General features: G+C 45.0%; 1 protein-coding gene across 1 annotated transcript; it reads left to right on the forward strand.

Annotated features, from left to right (window-relative positions):
* The first annotated feature begins 66 nt into the window (after positions 1–66).
* RRP8 (ribosomal RNA processing 8) lies at positions 67–14,044 on the forward strand. Its single transcript, XM_040258512.1, has 7 exons — positions 67–277; positions 1,417–1,786; positions 2,012–2,465; positions 2,556–2,685; positions 2,815–2,921; positions 3,006–3,102; positions 3,328–14,044. The coding sequence occupies exons 1-7, from the start codon at positions 179–181 to the stop codon at positions 3,445–3,447; spliced, it is 1,377 nt and encodes a 458-aa protein (XP_040114446.1). The 5' UTR covers positions 67–178; the 3' UTR covers positions 3,448–14,044.
* Positions 14,045–20,215: the final 6,171 nt, after the last annotated feature.

Below are 20,215 nucleotides of genomic sequence, written 5' to 3' on the forward strand. Positions count from 1 at the left end.
AGCCCACCAGTGTCTAAACTCGATGGTTTTCGGCCCTGCGCCGGCTGCTCTAGCCACTTCAGCTCTCACTCTTTGGTTTCCTGCCCTGTTCCGGCGTCTCTGAGTGGTCTGATTCATAGAGACTCGGTCTGCACGTGGAGAAGCGCGTGGATCCCGCAACCTTTCGCTCCCCAGCCCCATGTTCGAGGAGCCGGAGTGGGCCGAGGAGGCCCCTGTAGTCGCGGACCTCGGGTCTGTAGCCTTAGGGCTTCGGCCCACGGCAACCTCTCAAATCAAGGTGAGTGGCCCCGCAGGGGTACTCAGAACAGACTCTGCTGGATTCCGGGGCTGGGGCGCGCCGCGTGTGTAATTAGGGGGAGGGAGACCGCCTGCAGCCTCCCCAAATCCGGAACTTACAAAAGAAAGTGACATTGGAACTGAGAGAGAATTGGTTGAGTAGAAGTTAGTGAAGCATAGAGGGTTTCTTGGAAGGAAAGGCATGTGGAGAGACCCGGGCTCAAGGGAGCGTGACACAGAATGAGAGGCAGTGTGGTAGAAATTGGAGGGCTACGTTAGAATATTTGCACATGTTAAAGATAGAAGCCAGTGGAATGTTTTAGCAGGGGGATGATTTCTTCAGATTTGCGTTCTGAAAATGTCACTGGTTGCCGTGTGGAGATTGCAAGGAGCAAAACTGAATGGCAGTGAGGGCGGTCAGTGCCACTGTTCAAAGGGAGCTGGTGCTGAGGGAGTACTGAGACCCGTCCAGTAGGACTTCAGTCCAGAACGGCCTCCCAGACAGTAGGCCTCCTTTAAGCCTCTGCCGATGTGAGGGCTGCTGCGCTTGCTCAGGCTCTTTCTGTCCTTCAGTCAGCCTGTGACATGAAATCTGCCTGCTTTATTCCCTCCTCTTCAACCCCTTGACCCACTGCTGTAATCCCCGCCACTGGCCTCTGTCTGCAGCTTGTCCCTTTCAGTGTTTTTTTTTTTTTTTCCTTTCAGTTCTTTACAACTGGAGGCATCTTTAATACACACATGTGTGATCATGTCACTCTTATTTTCAAAAATCTTCCTACTTTTTATAAAAAGGTATAAGCTAGAGGTAGAAACCTGAGATTGAGGGTTGGAACTCCTGGTCACTAGCCTCGGTCCTGTAGCTCGTGGCCTTACAGTGTTTCTCTGGGAACCCCATCACCTCATCTATACAATGAAGAAAGTGAGGTGGGTGGTTTCTCTGCTCTCCAGCCTCCCGAAGGTTGGGATGGCAATTTTGAAAGTTCTTCAGGCCCTGGCAGTCTTCGTGATAAGCTAGGTAAGTTGATTGGGAATAATCCAGATGCCTCGTTACAGCATCTGAGTGAGGTCCCATCTCTTTTCTTACTCCCTAGGCCCCATCCATTCTCCTCACCCCTGCATTCATCCCTTGTTTTCCCCCAGGGCTCCAACCGCCGCCAGCTCTTGGCCACATTACGGGCCCTGGAGGTAGCATCTGTTCCCCAGCATCCCCCTAGCCTGCCTGGCAGTGACTCTGAGGAGGAGGAGGAGGTAGTGGAAACAAAGAAGAAACGCCCAAAAAAGGGCTTGTTTGCTGGTGCGTCTAGTGAAGTAGAGGAGAAAAGGAAGAAGAAACGTCACAAACAGGGCCCACCTAGCAGTGACTCCAAGGAAGAGGAAGTGGAAAGGAAGAAGTGCCACAAAGGGGCTCTTCTTGGCAGTGACCTGGCTGAAGAAGAGAAAAAAAAGAGGAAATGCCAGAAACAGATCCCTTCAAATCTTCCCCAGGCCCTGGACAGTGTTGACCAAACAGGTAGTATTTCTGGGACAATGAGGGCTGGGGGTGTGGGGATCAGCTGACCCTACATATAACAGAGTTCCTCTGCCTCCAGTAGGTATGGAGTTAGGGCATAAGAAGTACTTTCTCATAGACCACAGCTTCTGTCTTAGGGGCAGGGGTATGGCCAGGGTGACGTGCTAAGCCTCTGAGTTCAGGTATCTTGCTCCCCGGTGTGCCCTTCTGTCTCTCCTTCTTCAGATTCTAAAGCTTGGAATTCTAGTGTTACAAGTGATCCCACCAGGCCAACCTGTGAGATCCCTTCCTCTAATCCTCCCCGTACCTTGAGTCGCAAGCAGTGGCGGAACCGGCAGAAGAACAAGCGTCGACAGAAGAACAAGTTTCGGCCATCTCAGCCACCAGAGCAGGCCCCAGCCCCAGCCTCTGCAGAGGAGGCAGAGGTGCCTTCTGGCCCCAGTCCAGACAGCCATGGAGCCCGGGCAGAGGCTCTTCGAGCCCGCATGGCCCAGCGTCTGGATGGTGCCCGGTTCCGCTACCTCAATGAACAGCTGTACTCAGGGCCCAGCAGTGCTGCACAGCGCCTCTTCCAGGAAGACCCTGAGGCCTTTCTCCTCTACCACCGTGGCTTCCAGAACCAAGTCAAGAAGTGGCCACTGCAGCCGGTAGACCGCATCGCCAGGGATCTTCGCCAACGGTTAGTGAAAATCGGGCGCTGTGAAAAGCTAGGCATGTCAGTCCCAGGCTCAGACCAGACCAGTGAGCTCTTCCTCCCTTCCATTCCCAGGCCTGCATCCCTGGTGGTAGCTGACTTTGGCTGTGGGGACTGCCGCCTGGCTTCAAGTATCCGGAACCGTGTACACTGCTTTGACTTGGCCTCTCTGGACCCCCGGGTCACTGTGTGTGACATGGCCCAGGTAAGCCCCTCTCTCCTTCCATGAAATGCGCTCTGCCCACCCTGCATCCTTGTGTCTACTCCTAGCATTCAGTGCTGGCTTTCTCCTTCCCATAATGTGTGCTTAGTACAACATTCTCACTCTCCACAGGTGCCTCTGGAGGATGAATCTATAGATGTGGCTGTGTTCTGCCTTTCACTGATGGGAACCAACATCAGAGACTTCCTGGAGGAGGCAAATCGAGTGCTGAAGCCAGGGTAGGTGCTCCCAGGACATAGATGCATGACTGTGTGCACATGCGCATGTCGGTATACTTACCCAGAACTTTCCGTCCTTCTCAGGGGTCTCCTGAAAGTGGCTGAGGTCAGCAGCCGCTTTGAAGATGTTCGGACTTTTCTGGGGGCTGTCACCAAACTGGGCTTCAAGGTCATCTCCAAGGTGAGGGCCCCAGGAAGACTATCCTATTTTTGTCATGTGTGGCCCTTCAGGCTAATAATGGTGTTCAGGAATGAGGTCATTGTCAGACACAGATATTTGCTCCTTGAAGGCTTGAGTAGTGGGAGAGAGCTGGGAAGCTTTCTGAGCAGGGGTGGGGCCTAGATGGAGGTGATTTGAAGAGCTAGGGTGAGGACTTAGAGCTCACTGGGTCTTTTCTGTCCCTAGGATCTGACCAACAGCCACTTCTTCTTGTTTGACTTTGAAAAGACTGGGCCCCCTCGGGTAGGGCCCAAGACTCAGCTCTCAGGCCTGAAGCTTCAGCCTTGTCTCTACAAGCGCAGGTGACATTTGGAGCCCCCCTTGAATGGGGAGGCAAATCTTGAACTCCAAACTCAGTACTCTGAAGACTGTATCCAGCCAGACTGTGACCCGGGGCCTGGTACCACCCTTACTCCATCTTAAGAACAAAATGTAATGAAACTCTTGGCTCAACCCTGCTATGATGAAGGCTTCCTGGTTCTAGAAAGCATAAAGTCGTTAGGGCTTACTCAAGAGCAAGGAGTTCATTGTGAGAACACAGGAGTATGTGGGAATTACAGATCCCCTCAGTGTCATGGAAACTACATGGTTTGGAATTCAAGGCATCTCTGGGTTTGGTGTCTGTTTCCATTTCTCAAGAGTCATATAAGCTTTCTGTCCTAGCAGCTCCACTCTCTGTTCTGATTTTCCTGTCTGCACACCAGATCCCTCTGCTCACTCAAAGCTTTTACAGCTTTGGTCTGCCCGGGACTTTAAGGCCACAGAGCCTTAAGGCCCAAAGCCTTCTTGGCTCTAGGGCAGCTTGGCTCTAGAGCAAGTGCAGCAGCCCTCACATCAGCAGAGGCAACTTGGCTGTAGTCCACCAACATCATCTGGACATCTTGGTCAAGATGGTTTTACTGTCCCTGTACTGAGTACTTTTCCCCCCTGATTGTCATCTCCATCTCTGGAGCTGAATGGCCCTAACCCTCCTAGCATCTGTTGTTCTGTCAGGCCCTGGTGTTTGTCTGGCTGAGAGCACAGATATTGGAATCAGGTAGGCCTGCCATTGACTGCCGAGAGCCTTTTACTCTTTGAATGTCTTGCTACTCGTTTGGTAAATGATAGAATTACGGACTCATAGGATTGTTGTATGGGTTAATGAGGAAATCTGTAGCCAAGGCTGGGCACATAGGAGGTGCTCAGTAACTGTTGCTGTGGCTGTTGTGTGTTGCAAGCCTTTACTGTTTCTAAAGACCTTCCCTAAGCAGGATTAGGGTTGAAGAGTAAAGGATGAATTTGTTGATTGAGGAAGACTCTGGGAAAGCTCAAGATAGGCCTTTCAACAGCCTTATTTTATAAGATTTTTAGAGATTCTTAATAGATTTTGAGCAGTTCTTTGAGTGGGGTGATGTGGGAGCTGGGTCTCCATAAATCACAACTGATTGATGCCATTTGGGGTGGGATTGGCAGAAGAGTGTGTCTGTTGTTTCTGCCTTGCAGTGGGCCCAGATCAGCACATACTAGGCCAAACTATGGGCAGAGAAGACTAGTCCTGGGAGATGACTGGGATGACAAGTCCTTGGCCTCTTCCAAAAGGCATCTGCCATGGGCCCAGGTATAAAGATACAGTCTGTTCTACCTATTTCTAAGGGCTCCCCTGCTGGCTCAGACGGTAAAGACTTATTTCCAAGAACAAGACCTTAGAGGAACCACTGGCACACAGGTTCCAGGACTCTGCACCAGTTGAATACCTCCAGTAAGGGGGTGTTTTGAGACAGGTTGTGCAGGCCAGAGGGCATGTTTGGAGGCTGGGCTGTGAACCATCCAGTTCAGTACCTGTGCATGTGCTTCTCGCTGCCGAATACTCATCTGACTAGCAGAGTCTTACTCATCCTTCCAGACAGCCTAGTTGTTTGCTACTCCATTACTCCCAAAGCAGAACTACTTTCTTCGTCTGCATTCTCAAAGCACTACAGGAAGAGATCAACTGCCACATTTAAATACTGTGTGGCGATTGTTTTGTGCATTAGGCTGCAGTCTTCTCAGCTCATGTTTGTGTTTCCAGAGCTGGTCATTTGAGATCCATCTAAGGAGGTGATAAAGATGACAGGGTTTGTGGACCAGTGAGAAGCAGGGGTGTTGCAGGAACCCAGGTTTGGCCAGATGATGAGGTCACTAGTGACAGTGCAAGGAGTGGGCAGGTGGGAGGACTTCAGCTGGAGGACTGGTGGGACATTGAGGCTTGGTGAGAGAACGGAATTCTGAAGCCAATGTTGGGTTTCTGGCTTAAGCAACTAGTTGCACTGGTGACACCATTCAAAATGTTGGGATTTTGGTACCTAAATGATCATTTGGAAGCGGGACATAAACTCAGCAGCCAGGGGAGGTAATTCAAATCAACGTAATAGATGAGATATCCAGAGTAAGAAAACAAGAAGAGAAAATGGCTTGGAAGAGGACTCTGAGGAGCATTTAATGGATAAGTAAAGGAAAATGAACCAGTAAAGGTGACAAGAGAAGGTGGGGCCGGAGATGGAGTAAAACCAGGAGAGTGGGTTTCTTAATGTGGAAGGAATGGGAAGGTTTTAGGCTGTTGGATGCTCTTGAAAGGTCTGTTAAAATGAGAGAAAGGTCAGATTTTGGCAGGGAGAGGATTTCTGCTTAATGTTGAGGGGTTTGAATTTATAGTGGTATTGTTCATGAATGTACAGTTACACCAGTCGGCCCAATGGTGTGGTTATCTCCGCCTGCTCAGGAATCTAGGTGTAACTGTAGGAAAAATGAGTACTAAGGGATCATCCAGAGTTGAAACCTTACCACACAATTGAAATGAAATCGAGCAAAGGAGTTTCAGACCATTCACAAGTTAGTGATGTCTATGCTGGGCCATGGAACTTTGTAGAACAACTGAGTGGAGTGAAGACAGGAGTAGGTAGTTTCACTGGGGGTAATTTAAAAAGTGACCTGGGAAGATGGGAGACTGTGGTCAGAAACAGGAATGTCTGAATAGTTCATACTGGAAGCACAGCAGACCCAGACAGTGGCCAAGTTTAATAGTGTAGTTATAGGAGTGAGTGCCTGAGAGGAGTGCACGGGATGTTGCGTGGAGATTGATTATTGCGTGGGGGGCTCAGGTATTGGGAGTGGGTCTGCATGGACTTTGAAGTTCTCCAAGATGATGATAGAAGTTAGCATGGAACAGTGCCAATGTCTTGAAGAAGGGGCAGATTCAGGAAATCTGCAGACAGAGTAGGAGAGGCCGGATAGCACAAATTCAGAAGGACAGAGGGTCACACAACCGACTAGAGAGACTTCCATTAATGATGTGAGGCTGGTGAGTGCCAGGCAGCCAAGACAATACCCTGACAGTCGTCTCCAACTTACCAGGATTCTCTGGGGATTACAGGGGAAACAACTGTTGCAGCAGCTTCATGGGGTGGGAACCTCTTGGGAGGCAAGCTGTAAAGTCTAAGGACATCTGCCTCATTATAGAACATACATCAACTTTTTACAGTGTCATATCCCTGTTTCCTCCCAGGTGTTATGTATATTCCTAGATCTTGATTAGTTTTCCTGTTTGTTATCATGCTCAACAGGACAGCTGGGGTCTGCCTTCCTCCCTCTTTTGCTTTCCTTCCCTTACTTAAAATTTGGATTCTTTCTTTGCCTGTTCTGGCTCCAGCCACCTGAATAAACATCTTTCTGGGTCTGACTCAGGCCCCCAACTCCCCCTATCTCAGGCCAGCCTCCACCTGCTTTTCCATCAATCCTGAAAGCAGGATTTCTGAGTGTGGGTCATCACTGCTCCATTATCAGCTTCAGGACCATCTCTCGTTCAAGCCTGGGCTTCAGTGTCTGATACTGAGAGCCTAGACTGAAGAAAGAACAGTGTATACTCTCTTAAGAAAAAGCAGCATACCAGCTGTTTAAGGAACAATGAGATCAGTTTAAGGTACAATTTGAGAATAGGATGAAGGAGTGGCAGTCATAGTAAGAGGTAAATGGGAGTGGGAAGGAGTCTAACTGGAGACTCCACTGGGAGCATTCAGGAAGCTTGAGGTGTTTATTCCTAAAGCCAAGAAATGGTACACCTGGAGTCTGACTCCTGCCCTGGAAACGCAGAGGGCGAGCAGAGGCTCACTTTCAGTGGTGGAGCCCAGGGTGTGCTGCTGCTTTTGCATTGGTCTGTGTTCCTAGAATTTGCTGAAGTGAACCATGCAGGAAGGTATCCTGTGCACCTTGTAGCAGGGGAAGCATCAGGTGGTCTCGAGTGCTGTCCAGCAGGACCACTGAAGAGGTAAGGAAGCACAGAGAGGTTAGGAGTGTGCCATCTGGGCTAAGGAGGGAACTGTAGGATACTACCCAGAATAAAGCTGCACCCACCAGGGTAAAGGGGACTGCAGAAAAAGGACAGCAAGATGCCCCCTTTCAGTCTGTGAGGCCCATGGGACCCAGAAATATCCAACTGGGCAAAAGCTGTCTTATCCCCTTCCTTCTCTGCAGTTGGGCCCAGAGCAGTCAGCAGCTATTAGGTGCAGAGGAGGTGAAAAGAGCAGAGAGCCTAGAGATCATCCCCCGCCTTCTCCAGTGCAGGCTTCTTGACTTTAGTGGGATAGAGCTGAGAGGTGAAAATAGCTAAAGCCAGAAGAGGTGCAGATTATTTATTGTTACATAGGATTAGATATTGTAATCACTTGAGATTGGGTTTGTATCTTATACTGATCCTAAGAATCTGTGAACTGAGAATGAGCCGTAAGTCACAGGCTTGCCACAGCTTTTCTCTGAAAAAAGGTCGGAGGGGTAGTGAGAGACAAGAATAAAGTTGGGTTTGGATAGCAGTCTGTGCTTAGGCCTCCTCAGCATCTGTTTTAGAGGTTGACTACCCCTGCAGTCACTGGCATGCTCCAGCTTTTGTTCTTGTAACACAGTCCTGAGGGAACACAGTCCCCAAAGCAACAACATGATCTTGGCGGAGACACTGCTCAGCTCCAGTCACTTAACCACTTACATAATTGCACAAAGCCCTTCACAGATTTTCGCAGAGACCTCTAGGTTGTCCTCCATCCCCGGTGACTTCCCAGGCTGGCCACCTGGTTCTAACTACTACAGTCACCACATTACCAGTCCAGTTGCTTCCACTCCTGTTCCCAGAGCAATTCATTTGACGCACAGCCAAGTTGAGCCTTTTTAGAATGTAAGTCAGATAGGTCACGTCTCTGCTTACTCCAAGAACGAAAGGCAGACTCCTTTCCAGGGCCTAAACGATCTTGCCCAGGCCTCCCTCTCCAACTGCATCTTAATCCACTCCTTCCACATGAAAAACTGTAGCTGCACGGGCTTTCTTTTTATTCGTCAAGCGTTCCAAGCCATTTCTACTTCTGGGTCTTTAGAATTGCCACTTTGTCTTCCCAGGGCACTTTTCCCATCTTACAGATCTTTGCACTAGCATCATGTATTCTGTAAAAAACAGGCTAAATCTCACCAGGATGTCCTTTTCCTGGACACATAGTTAAATTACATTTCCCAGCTCCTTGCCTCGAGGTGAGGCTGTGTGCATAGTCCTTCCCAGTGGAAAGTAAGTAGAAGTGTTTCATTACCAGACAGGGCAGTTAAAGAGTGGATGAACCTTCTCTGTATTCTCCACCCGTTCATCTGCCTTGCAAGGTAACCTTGAAGCAGGTGTTTTGAAGATGGAGTCAGAGAATAGACCTCTGGATGATTGAGCCCCAGCTTAGAGGAAAATTGCTTGACCAAGAACATCCACATTGGTTTTTACAAAGAATAACCTCTTTTGCGTTAATTTAGTGAGTTTGGGGACTGTTACAGTCGTTAGCATTATATACCCTGGCTAATATATCTTTTCTGGACATCCTGTCCACCTTAGTCTTGATCACAAAACAAGGAAACCCGTGTTTCCTTCAGGGTGCTTCAGACATTTAATTATTTTACCAGATGCCAGTTTACACTGTCCCTTGTCCTATGAATTGAACTCCTAATTGGGGAAAAAATGCTCACATGAGGAAATTGAGAGAATGATTTTATCAGTTACATTTTGATTGTGAGCCCCCCCCCAAAAAAAATCCTCCTAAAGAATATCTCAAGTTAGATTTTTCATCTCATAAAACTAGAAACCTGATGGTTGTTGGCACTGGCTCAGGAATTCAAGGATCTTAGCAGTTAGGTCTGTGTGGTTCTCTTGGTCTCTTGATTCTCATGGTCACAAAGAGACACCTTGTGATTAGTCAGAAACATCCTACTTAGCCTTCTCAGGAGCCTCACAGATTGCCACAGCCCCTGTCTTTGGTCTTACTTCAAGGGTCCTTCTACATTGTTAATACTCTGGTGTAAATATGTTCCATTATTCCCTACAACATGACTGAGATCAGTCTGAAATACTAACATTTTAAATACATTTGTCTTCCCCACCCCTTCCCACATCTCAGTGACTTGTCAGCAACTCCTCCAGTTCAAAGCTGTTCTCCCTCCAGCTCAGTGGGGGTGGGGAAACTGTCAGGGTTCTGCTTAATTCACTCATTCTTTACCTCCTCTGTCACTTCTAGGATTGGGATAGGGAAGGGTATATTAGAGGCAAAAAGGCTAAACTTTTGGTTTAGTTTGGCTTTATCAGTGCCTTCTACTAAGACAGGCATTTAAATGTCGGTTCAGTGTGTGAGGTGTTGGGGTTCTTTGGAGCCACCGCCTGCCCTTTGGGGACTTTTGCACTAACTGACTCTGGTTCCCTCCTCAAGATACTCATCCCACACCCCTCAGCTTCTGACCCTGGCAGTGTATCCATAGCATCCTAGTGCTAAAGAACCTCACCCTGGCCGGCAGCCCTCCTGAGAGAGGTCTTAGCAAACATCTTAAGAGTGGTTACCTTTCTGGGAGCCCCAGGAAGCTCCCACTTGTTTGTCCTGCCAAAGGACAGAAGTGCAGCCCGACTAGCAGCTGACTCCTCTCCCCTCACCCTGCTCCAGCTAGCCTGACTCTGACCTCTCCATTCTCTCTGGCTCCAGATCCCTACAAGTGTCTTGGGTTACTTTCTCCCAACAAGCCTCCACGCCAGTGGCCTTGTTGAACTGAGGCTGTAAGTTTCTGAGTGCAGCAAGCCTCCCACTAGAGAATGTAATGCTGAGTGAATATAAGGTCTCTCCCTGCCATGAGAATACAAAATGACTACGAGTGGTCCTCTTAGAGCCCTCCTCACCTGATTGAGGATAGAGGGAACAGCACTACTTCTTTGCCTTTCAGGGGGACATTCTCTCTGTTCCTCCAAATTCCCATCAATGAAGCTGGTGTTTCTAACTCCATGTGCGGTAGGAGGGTTAGTGGGCTCTGGATCAGCTTTATTATCTAAGAGTAAATCCTAGGTTGGGCTTCCCCAATGGCTCTTCATCCACCTGTAATGCAGGAGATGTGGCAGGAGCTGCGGGTTTGATTCCTGGGTCAGGATCCCCTGGAGAAGGAAATGGCAACCCACTCCAGTATTCTTGCTTGGAAAATCTCATGGACAGAGGATCCGAGCGGGCTACAGTCCATGGGGTTGCAAAGACTCCGACATGACTTAGTGACTGAACAACATATCCTATATAGATATATCTAGGGCCTTTATTTAATATCCTCTTATTGTGCAAGTATTTTTTTTTAATATTTATTTATTTGGTTGCCTCGGGTCTTAGTTGTGGTGTAGGGATCTTTCGTTCTGGCTTCTCTCTAGTTGTGGCTTGCGAGCTTAGTTGCCCTGCAGCATGTGGGATCTTAGTTCCCCCACCAGCATTGAACCTGTGTTCCTTGCATTGGAAGGCAGATTCTTAACCACTGGACCACCAGGGAAGCCCTTGCACAAGCATTTTTATAAAATGTGAATTGTTCTTGTGTGTGTGCTTAACTTACAGAGTACTGTCAACAAATTTTGTCTTATTTCTTACTTTTTTCCTTCACTCAACTATATTTTTAATATCCATCTGTGTATCTCAGTCAGGAGAATAGAAACCACACTAAATATTTCAAATAGAGGACATTTAATGCAGAGAATTGATTCCTAGTGACAAAAGCCAGTCTAAAGAAAATGCTTGATGTAATTAAAAATTGAGAACTGGAGAAATCAGATACTGTCCAAAGGCCTGGGAAAACCAAGCGGAAGAAGCGATGTGATTATCAGAAACCAGGAGCTCAGAGAAGCGGCCCCTTTTGACTGGTCAATACTCAGACTTTTGTGGGGGAGGCTCCCTCCACATAACCTGGCCTTGAGGGTGGGGCGCACAGTCTGACTCTTCTCTGGCTGTCACGCCGGAAACTGATCTGCTGCTGGTATCTCAGAAGTGTAGCAAAGCTGCTGTGGAGTGCAGAAGAAGCCGGTAGCCAGAGCCAACTGTCTGCAGCTGCAGTACTGTAACAGCAGCTGGAAAACAGGAGTGAAGACCCTCCCCACTGTGTTTCACTTTCAGTTTCCCTTTATGGCATCTCTTTGGCAGAACCTAATGGAACCACCTGGCAGTGGATTCTGGGAAATACAGTTTGCAGAGTCACAGCTGCAGCAACACAACTCCAGAGTGTGTATGTGGGGGTTGAGAGGGAGGTGTGTTGCAGAGGGAGATACAGAGAGTGCAAGAGCCAAAAGAAAACAGATAAATAACCAGAGCATTCTGTGTATTAATAGCTGCTCATACATCTAGGTGGTTGTTTCTGCCAGCTCTGAAGTATTTCCTAATAAGCATCCACCATAGTGAGCTTATCCATCCTCCTGGTTGCCTCAAACATCTGGATAAGTTAAAACCCTTGCAGTTTAGGGTTCTGAGTACAAATAAGTTCCCCCAGTTATATGCACTCTGAGACTTGGGAGGTAAGTGTCCTGTTCTTGCTGCTTGGCTGTTGCCAGAGGCAGGTTTAGATGTTGGGCTTTCTGCAGCAGCATTTGCATCGAAGCCAAGGACAAAAGGATGCGTACTTTTGTGGCTAAAGTTCAACGTAGAACTGGAGGTTCAATAGGTAAAATAAATCTACTTTGTACAAGTTTGGCTTTGATGGTTAAGAGGAAAAATTATTGGAAGGATATCAATAAGTTACTCAGAGAACTAATGGAAAGTCCAGGGAGTGAGGCTTAGAGAACAGACAGGAGCCGGGGGAGGATGAACAGCTGCAAAAACTAAGGTCAGCTTTAGAGTCATCGTGGTTAGGATGGTACTGCTGGCACCATTGCTACTTGACTTTTATCCTCACTCTTGTGGGTACATAGAGTGATGCTGAGAATTGAGTTTCCCTCTAAGTTCATGGCACTGTTAGGATTAGTTCATGAAAGGCCCCTCTCCTATTCTTTGTTATTTTGTTTGTTTCCTTTATTCCCGATTCATACTTCAGTTTCTCTTATAGCTTCACAACGTATTTGTTGTGTTTGCCTGGACACCTGTGTATCCTTGGCAAAATAGATGGTGGTTTTGGTATATGTGTGTTTTGGCAGAGGCTGCCAGCTGATCCTCACACCCATTTTCTTCTTTGTGGGAAATCAGCTGAACTCTTTCCCAGCTTCCCTTATTCTTAAGTGTGATCAAGTGGATGACAGTAGAACTAAGGTGTGCTACTCCTACGACCTGGCTCCTTAAATTTTCCTATGCACGGTCCCCCATGCTATTTCCAATTTGGCCTTGGAGCATACGACCTTGAAAGCTACACCTTGAAAGAGCCAGAAGATGGAAGGAGCCTGAACACCAGTTAAGAGGAGAGCCACCCACCAATTAGGAACATCTGTTTTGGATGTCTCGTGAGTGAGAAATAAATTTCGTCTTTTTCAGCCAGTGACTAGTGATCTTTCTTTAAAATCCCTTTTAATCGAACACTTCAGAAAAGTAAACAAAACAGGGCCCTAAATAAAAGTAAAGAAAAATGTTAAGCCTGATGGTTTATCACAAGGCCAGTGCCCAGGTAGGCACCACTGGACTGAGAAACGAAGTGCTGACGACACCCAGAAGCCTCTTTTATGTCACCTCCCAAACGGGATCAGCTTTCTTCTCTCAACATTACAGAATTGCCACCATCCTGACTTCCATAACATTGATTTCCTTGCTTTTCTTTATAGTCTTATAGTTGAGCTGTTTACTTGCTCAGTCGTGTCCAACTCTTTGCATCCCCATGGACTGCGCACCAGGCTCCTCTGTCTATGAGATTCTTCAGGCAAAAATACTGGAGTGGGTTGCTGTTTCCTTCTCCAGGGGATCTTCCTGACCCAGGGATCAAACCCACATCTCTTACATCTCCTGCACTGGCAGGAGTGCTCTTTACCACTAGTGCCACCTGGCTGAAATACAACCGATGTTTGTATGTTGACCATGGAGCAGCACCCTTGCAAAGTAACCTCACTTACTCTAGTAATTTATCTGTACTCTTTTATTTTCTACACATATTGTCCTCATAATATGTGATTATCATATCGGTTTATTTCATGCTTTCTAATTCTGTATCATTTATTCTTATCCATGATGTACTCCAGGAGGTCCATCACTATGTTCAAGTGATGTTGGTAGAAACCTTTGAATCATTCTCAGACTTGAAGGAAGAACTTTCAGTGTTTCATCACTGGGTGTGATATTTGAACTGAGATTCTGATTAATGGTTGTCAGATTAATAATATGCTCTACTTGATATTATTTGTGTTACAAATCGAATTTTGAATTTTGTCAAATGCTGCTTCTGAATTGAGATGATCATATATTTTTTAAAATTCTGTCAATGTAGCAAGTAAAAGATTTATTTATTTATTTTATATGTGAAATCAACCTTAAGTTTTTGGAATAAAATCAGCTTAATTGATTACACCCGTTTTACATATTGATGAAATCAGTTTGATAATATTTTGTATAGGACTTTTTAGTCTGTTCTCATGAGTGAGCATAAATGATACCTTCCTATAAATCTTCCTTTTCCCACACAATGCAGTGTTTTTAAGTTCTTTTCGTGTTGCTCTCCATACTATAACTCACTTTTAACACCGTCTTCAAATGTTCTAATGACTTCCCATCTTATAGCTCAGAGTTCTTACTATAGCTAAAACGGCCCTGTCTTGTTTGGATTCCAAATATCTCTTGAACACTCACCCCCTTTACACACACCCTTCTAGCCATACTGTCCATTTTGCTACTTTTTGAATATTCTGGGTATGCCCCTGCTGTTGCACTATTTCATCTATCTGGAATATTATTTCCACAGATATCTTTATGGCCCACTTCCATACTGTATTCAGGTCTCTGTTCAACTGTCAGTCTATCAGATTATCCCTGTAGCCAATACTTCTTATTTTTCCTCCCAGTACTTTCTACTGCCTTAACCCTGCTTAGTGTTTCTTCACATTTTAGATTACATATTTATTTGTTTATATAGTTACTGTGTATTTCCCTGCACTTCCAAGAAAGCAGGGACTTCTCTTATTTAATACTGTATCCCTGATAGTACATACTTGCATCCAATATCTGTTTAGTGTTCCAGTGTGTATCTGTTTAGAACATTTAGCATAGCCATTCCTCTAAAGACCTTTAGATTATCCAAGTCCTTGTGACTACAAACATTTTGGGGAAGGATTTTCTTATAAATGTTCTCTTAAATGTAATATGAGTCTTTGTTCCAGATTTCAAGTTAATTGGTCAGGCCAGTTATCCCACAATTAACAACTCTAAAATCTGAACAAAATACAAACAAAAACCAACTATTTGAAGGCCCTGTAAAGTGAACAAAAGCAGGCAGAAAGCAGAGGAGAATTTACTCATGAAAGACTTCAGCTGCACTAGGTAAGAATTGTGATCTTTGTGGTCTTTCTGTCTGAAGGTTTTCCTTCCCCACCCCATTTTCCAGCCCCACCCTATCCCCAAGTTCCAAAAGCAGAAAACCACAGCCTTACTTGCTCAGAATAGCAGAGGACCGAGTTCAGGGCTGGTAAAACTGCTGGAAATATAAGAGCAGAAATCTGGAAGAGAGAGTGGTATAAGGGGTGAAACCAAAATATGGGCATAAACTCAGCCCAAATCCTTGGATGACCACTAAATTACACATACATAGTGGAGACTCAAAGGGACCTAGCAAAAATAGCTGGCAGAATCCAGTGAGGAGTCTACCTTTGAATGATAGAAATGCACTGGGGTAAAGTTTGCAAATTTGCTGCTTTTTTGCCTGAGTGCATTCCTCAATCCATGTCCAACTTGGGATGGCAGCTAACGTGTCAGAAGACAGGGTTTGGCAATGGAGAAAAGCTGGAAACTTAAAAGGAAAGTCCCAGAAGCAAAAGAACTATAGAGAAGATGTGCCCTTAAATCTGTCCAAATCTTTGACAAATGACTAAATTGTGTAAATGCAGGTGAGATGCTCTGAGGCTAGGCTGAAAAAGCAGCTGCTGGAAGCCAAAAAAAGTAAGCAGGTATATCAACTGTTGCATACATATTACAGGAAATATGAAATTTGCATTTTGAGCCCACCTCCCCATCTCAAAAGTTCTATAACAACACCAACAACAAATTGTCAGAACATAACAGAATGTGAATTTCCACTTGGTTCTTGTAGTTTCTGTGTTTCTACAGCATATTATCTATAATATCCAGTTTTCTCCCCAAATTACAAGATATGCAAATAGGAAATTATAGCCCAATTATAATTATAAAAATATGAAATTATAAGCAGTAACTTATACTCCAGGTAAAAGAAACTCAATAGAAACTGACTCTACTGGGCTCTCATACTGGATTTAGCTGTCACAGAGTTCAAAGTAGCTGTTACTAATGTGTCCAAATAATGAAATGAAAATATGTCTAAGAAATTTAAGGAAATTAAGTCCTCAGTGAACGCACAGATGGGGAACCTTACCAGAAACATAGAAACTACAAGAAAGAACCAAATGAAAAACATCAGTAAAATTACAAACTTCTAGAACACTCTTGAGAGTCCCTTGGACTGCAAGGAGATCCAATCAGTCCATTCTGAAGGAGATCAGCCCTGGGATTTCTTTGGAGGGAATTATGCTAAAGCTGAAACTCCAGTACTTTGGCCACCTCATGCGAAGAATTGACTCACTGGAAAAGACTCTGATGCTGGGAGGGATTGGGGGCAGGAGGAGAAGGGGATGACAGAGGATGAGATGGCTGGATGGCATCACTGGCTCGATGGACGTGAGTCTGAGTGAACTCCGGGAGTTGGTGATGGACAGGGAGGCCTGGCGTGCTGCAATTCATGGGGTCACAAAGAGTCGGACACGACTGAGTGACTGAACTGAACTGGGCAGGACTAACAGAGAAAAGACACAAATTATCAATATCAGGAATGAAGCAACAAATACCACTACAGAATGTGTAGACAGATACATAAAGATAAAGGAATGCTGCAAACAACTCTCTGAAGGTTTATTTAACAACTTAGTTGAAATGGAACAATTCTCCTCCCCCTAAGGACACCAGAATACAATTCATACAGTATAAAATGAATAGCCCTGTAAAGATTAATGAAATTAAATTTGTAATTCTAAAACTCCCACGGAAAAAATCTCCAGGCCTTGATTGTCTCACTGGGGAATTCAACCAAATGTTTCAAGAGGAAATAAGGCTGATTCTTCATAATCTTTTTTTAGAAAATAGAAGGGAACACTTCCCAATTCATTTTAAGAAGCTATTGCTCTGATACCAAAACCAGAAAGAAAGAATGTAAACACAGACCAAAATCCTGATTAATATAAATGTAAAAATTCTTAACAAAATGTTAGCAAATAGAATCCAGCAATATATAAAAATATATACAGCAATATATAAAAATCCAGCAGAGTTTATTTCAGGAATGAAAGCTGGTTCAATAGTAGAAAATCAGTCAATGTAACCCACCATATTTAAAGGCTAAAGAAAAACTACAAGATTATATCAATTGATGATAAACAAGGATTTGACAAAATTCAACAACCATTCATAATCTCAGAAAACTACAAATAGAGGGAAACTTGTTCAACTTCATAAAGAGCATCTAAAAAATCTGCTAACATACTTAATGGGTTAAAAAAAAAAAAAATGTTTCTCCCCTAAAACTGAAAAAAATGCAAGGATCTCCACTTTTACCATTTTTATTCATAGACAATCCCAAGGACTCTACAAAAAATTCCTAGAATAAGTGAGTTGAGCATCGTAACAAAAGGTAGACCACAAAAGTGAACTGCATATCTATGCCATTTCCTGGTGGCTTAGACATAAAGAATCTACCTGCAATGCAGGAGACTGGGGTTTGATACCTGGGTGGGGAGGATCCCCTGGAGGAGGAAATGGCAACCTACTTCAGTATTCTTGCCTGGAGAATTCCATGGACAGAAGAGCCTGGCAGGCTGTAATCCATGGGGTCACAGACTCGGACATGACTGAGTGATTAACACACAAAAATTAATTGCATTTCTATACACTAGAAACACACATGTAGACACTAAAATTTAAAATACCATTTACATTTGCTTGAAAAGAAATTAAATACTTAACTATAAATAATACATTTGTAGGATTTCTATGCTAAAAACTGTACCATGGTGATGAAAGAAATCAAAGATCTAAAGAAATGGGCTTTCAGGTGGCACTAGTGGTAAAGAACCTACCTGCCAGTGCAAGAGACGTAAGAGATGCTGGCTTGATCCTTGAGTGGGGAAAATCCCCAGAAGGAGGGCATGACCACCCACTTCAGTATTCTTGCCTGGGAAATCCCATGGACAGAGGACAATCCATGGTGCTGCAATGTGTTGGACACGACCAAAGTGACTTTATGCACGCAAGCAAATAAACGGAAAGACATACCATGTTCTTGGATTGCAAAAGCAGTAAAGACGTCAGTTGTGTACCCACATGGGTATAGAGGTTTAAACACAGTTCAGTTCAGTCACTCAGTTGTGTCCGACTCTTTGCGACCCAATGAATTGCAGCACGCCAGGCCTCCCTGTCCATCACCAACTCCCGGAGTTCACCCAAACTCATGTCCGTCGAGTCAGTGATGCCATCCAGCCATCTCATCCTCTGTCATCCCCTTCTTCTCCTGCCCCCAATCCCTCCCAGCATCAGGGTCTTTTCCAATGACTCAGCTCTTCTCATGAGGTGGCCAAAGTATTGGAGTTTCATCTTTAGCATCAGTCCTTCCAATGAACACCTGGGACTGATCTCCTTTAGAATGGACTGGTTGGATCTCCTTGCAGTCCAAGGGACTCTCAAGAGTCTTCTCCAACACCACAGTTCAAAAACATCAATTCTTTGGCACTCAGCCTTCTTCACAGTCCCAACTCTCACATCCATACATGACTACTGGAAAAACCATAGCCTTGATTTGACGGACCTTTGTTGGCAAAGTAATGTCTCTGTTTTTGAATATGCTGTCTAGGTAGGTCATAGTAAGCGTCTTTTAGTTTCATGGCTGCAATCACCATCTGCAGTGATTTTGGAGCCCCCAGAAATAAAGTCTGACACTGTTTCCCCTGTTTCCCCATCTATTTCCCATGAAGTGATGGGACCAGAAGCCATGATCTTCATTTTCTGAATGTTGAGCTTTAAGCCAACTTTTTCACTCTACTCTTTCACTTTCATCAAGAGGCTTTTTAGTTCCTCTTCACTTTCTGCCATAAGGGTGGTGTCATCTGCATATCTGAGGTGATTGATATTTCTCCTGGCAATCTTGATTCCAGCTTGTGCTTCTTCCAGGCCAGCGTTTCTCATGATGTACTCTGCATAGAAGTTAAATAAGCAAGGTGACAATATACAGCCTTGACATACTCCTTTCCTGACTTGGAACCAGTCTGTTGTTCCATGTCCAGTTCTAACTGTTGCTTCCTGACCTACATATAGGTTTCTCATGAGGCAGGTCAGGTGGTCTGGTATTCCCATCTCTTTTCAGAATTTTGCACAGTTTATTGTGATCCACACAGTCAAGGGCTTTGGCATAGTCAATCAAGCAGAAGTAGATGTTTTTCTGGAACTCTCTTGCTTTTTCAATGATCCAGCGGATGTTGGCAATTTGATCTCCGGTTCCTCTGCCTTTTCTAAAACCAGCTTGAACATCTGGAAGTTCATGGTTCATGTATTGCTGAAGCCTGGCTTGGGGAATTTTGAGCATTACTAGTGTGTGAGATGAGTGCAATTGTGCAGCAGTTTGAGCATTCTTTGGCATTGCCTTTCTTTGGGATTGGAATGAAAATGGACCTTTTCCAGTCCTGTGGCCACTGCTGAGTTTTCCAAATTTGCTGGCATATTGAGTGCAGCACTTTCACAGCATCATCTTCCAGGATTTGAAATAGCTCAACTGGAATTCCATTACCTCTACTAGCTTTGTTTGTAATGATGCTTTCTAAGGCCCACTTGACTTCACATTCCAGGATGTCTGGCTCTAGGTGAGTGATCACACCATTGTGATTATTTTGGTCATGAAGTTCTTTTTTGTACAGTTCTTCTGTGTATTCTTGCCACCTCTTAATATATTCTGCTTCTGTTAGGTCCAGACCATTTCTGTCCTTTATCGAGCCCATCTTTGCATGAAATGTTCCCTTCGTATCTCTGGTTTTCTTGAAGAGATCTCTAGTCTTTCCCATTCTGTTGTTTTCCTCTATTTCTTTGCATTGATCGCTGAGGAAGACTTTCTTATCTCTCCTTGCTATTCTTTGGAACTCTGCATTCAGATGCTTATATCTTTCCTTTTCTCCTTTGCTTTTCACTTCTCTTCTTTTCACAGCTATTTGGAAGGCCTCCCCAGACCCCATTTTGCTTTTTTGGATTTCTTTTCCATGGGGATGGTCTTGATCCCTGTCTCCTGTACAATGTCACGAACCTCCAGCCATAGTTCATCAGGCAGGCTATCTATCAGATCTAGCCTCTTAAATCTATTTCTCACTTCCACTGTATAATCATAAGGGATTTGATTTAGGTCATACCTGAATGGTCTGTGGTTTTCCCTACTTTATTCAATTTAAGTCTGAATTTGGCAATAAGGAGCTCATGATCTGAGCCACAGTCAGCTCCCGGTCTTGTTTTTGCTGACTGTATAGAGCTTCTCCATCTTTGGCTGCAAAGAATATGATCAATCTGATTTCGGTGTTGACCATCTGGTGATATCCATGTGT

This window comes from Oryx dammah, unplaced genomic scaffold (genome assembly GCF_014754425.2).
Source record: "Oryx dammah isolate SB20612 unplaced genomic scaffold, SCBI_Odam_1.1 HiC_scaffold_17, whole genome shotgun sequence".
In the NCBI taxonomy this organism is placed as follows: Eukaryota; Metazoa; Chordata; class Mammalia; order Artiodactyla; family Bovidae; genus Oryx; species Oryx dammah.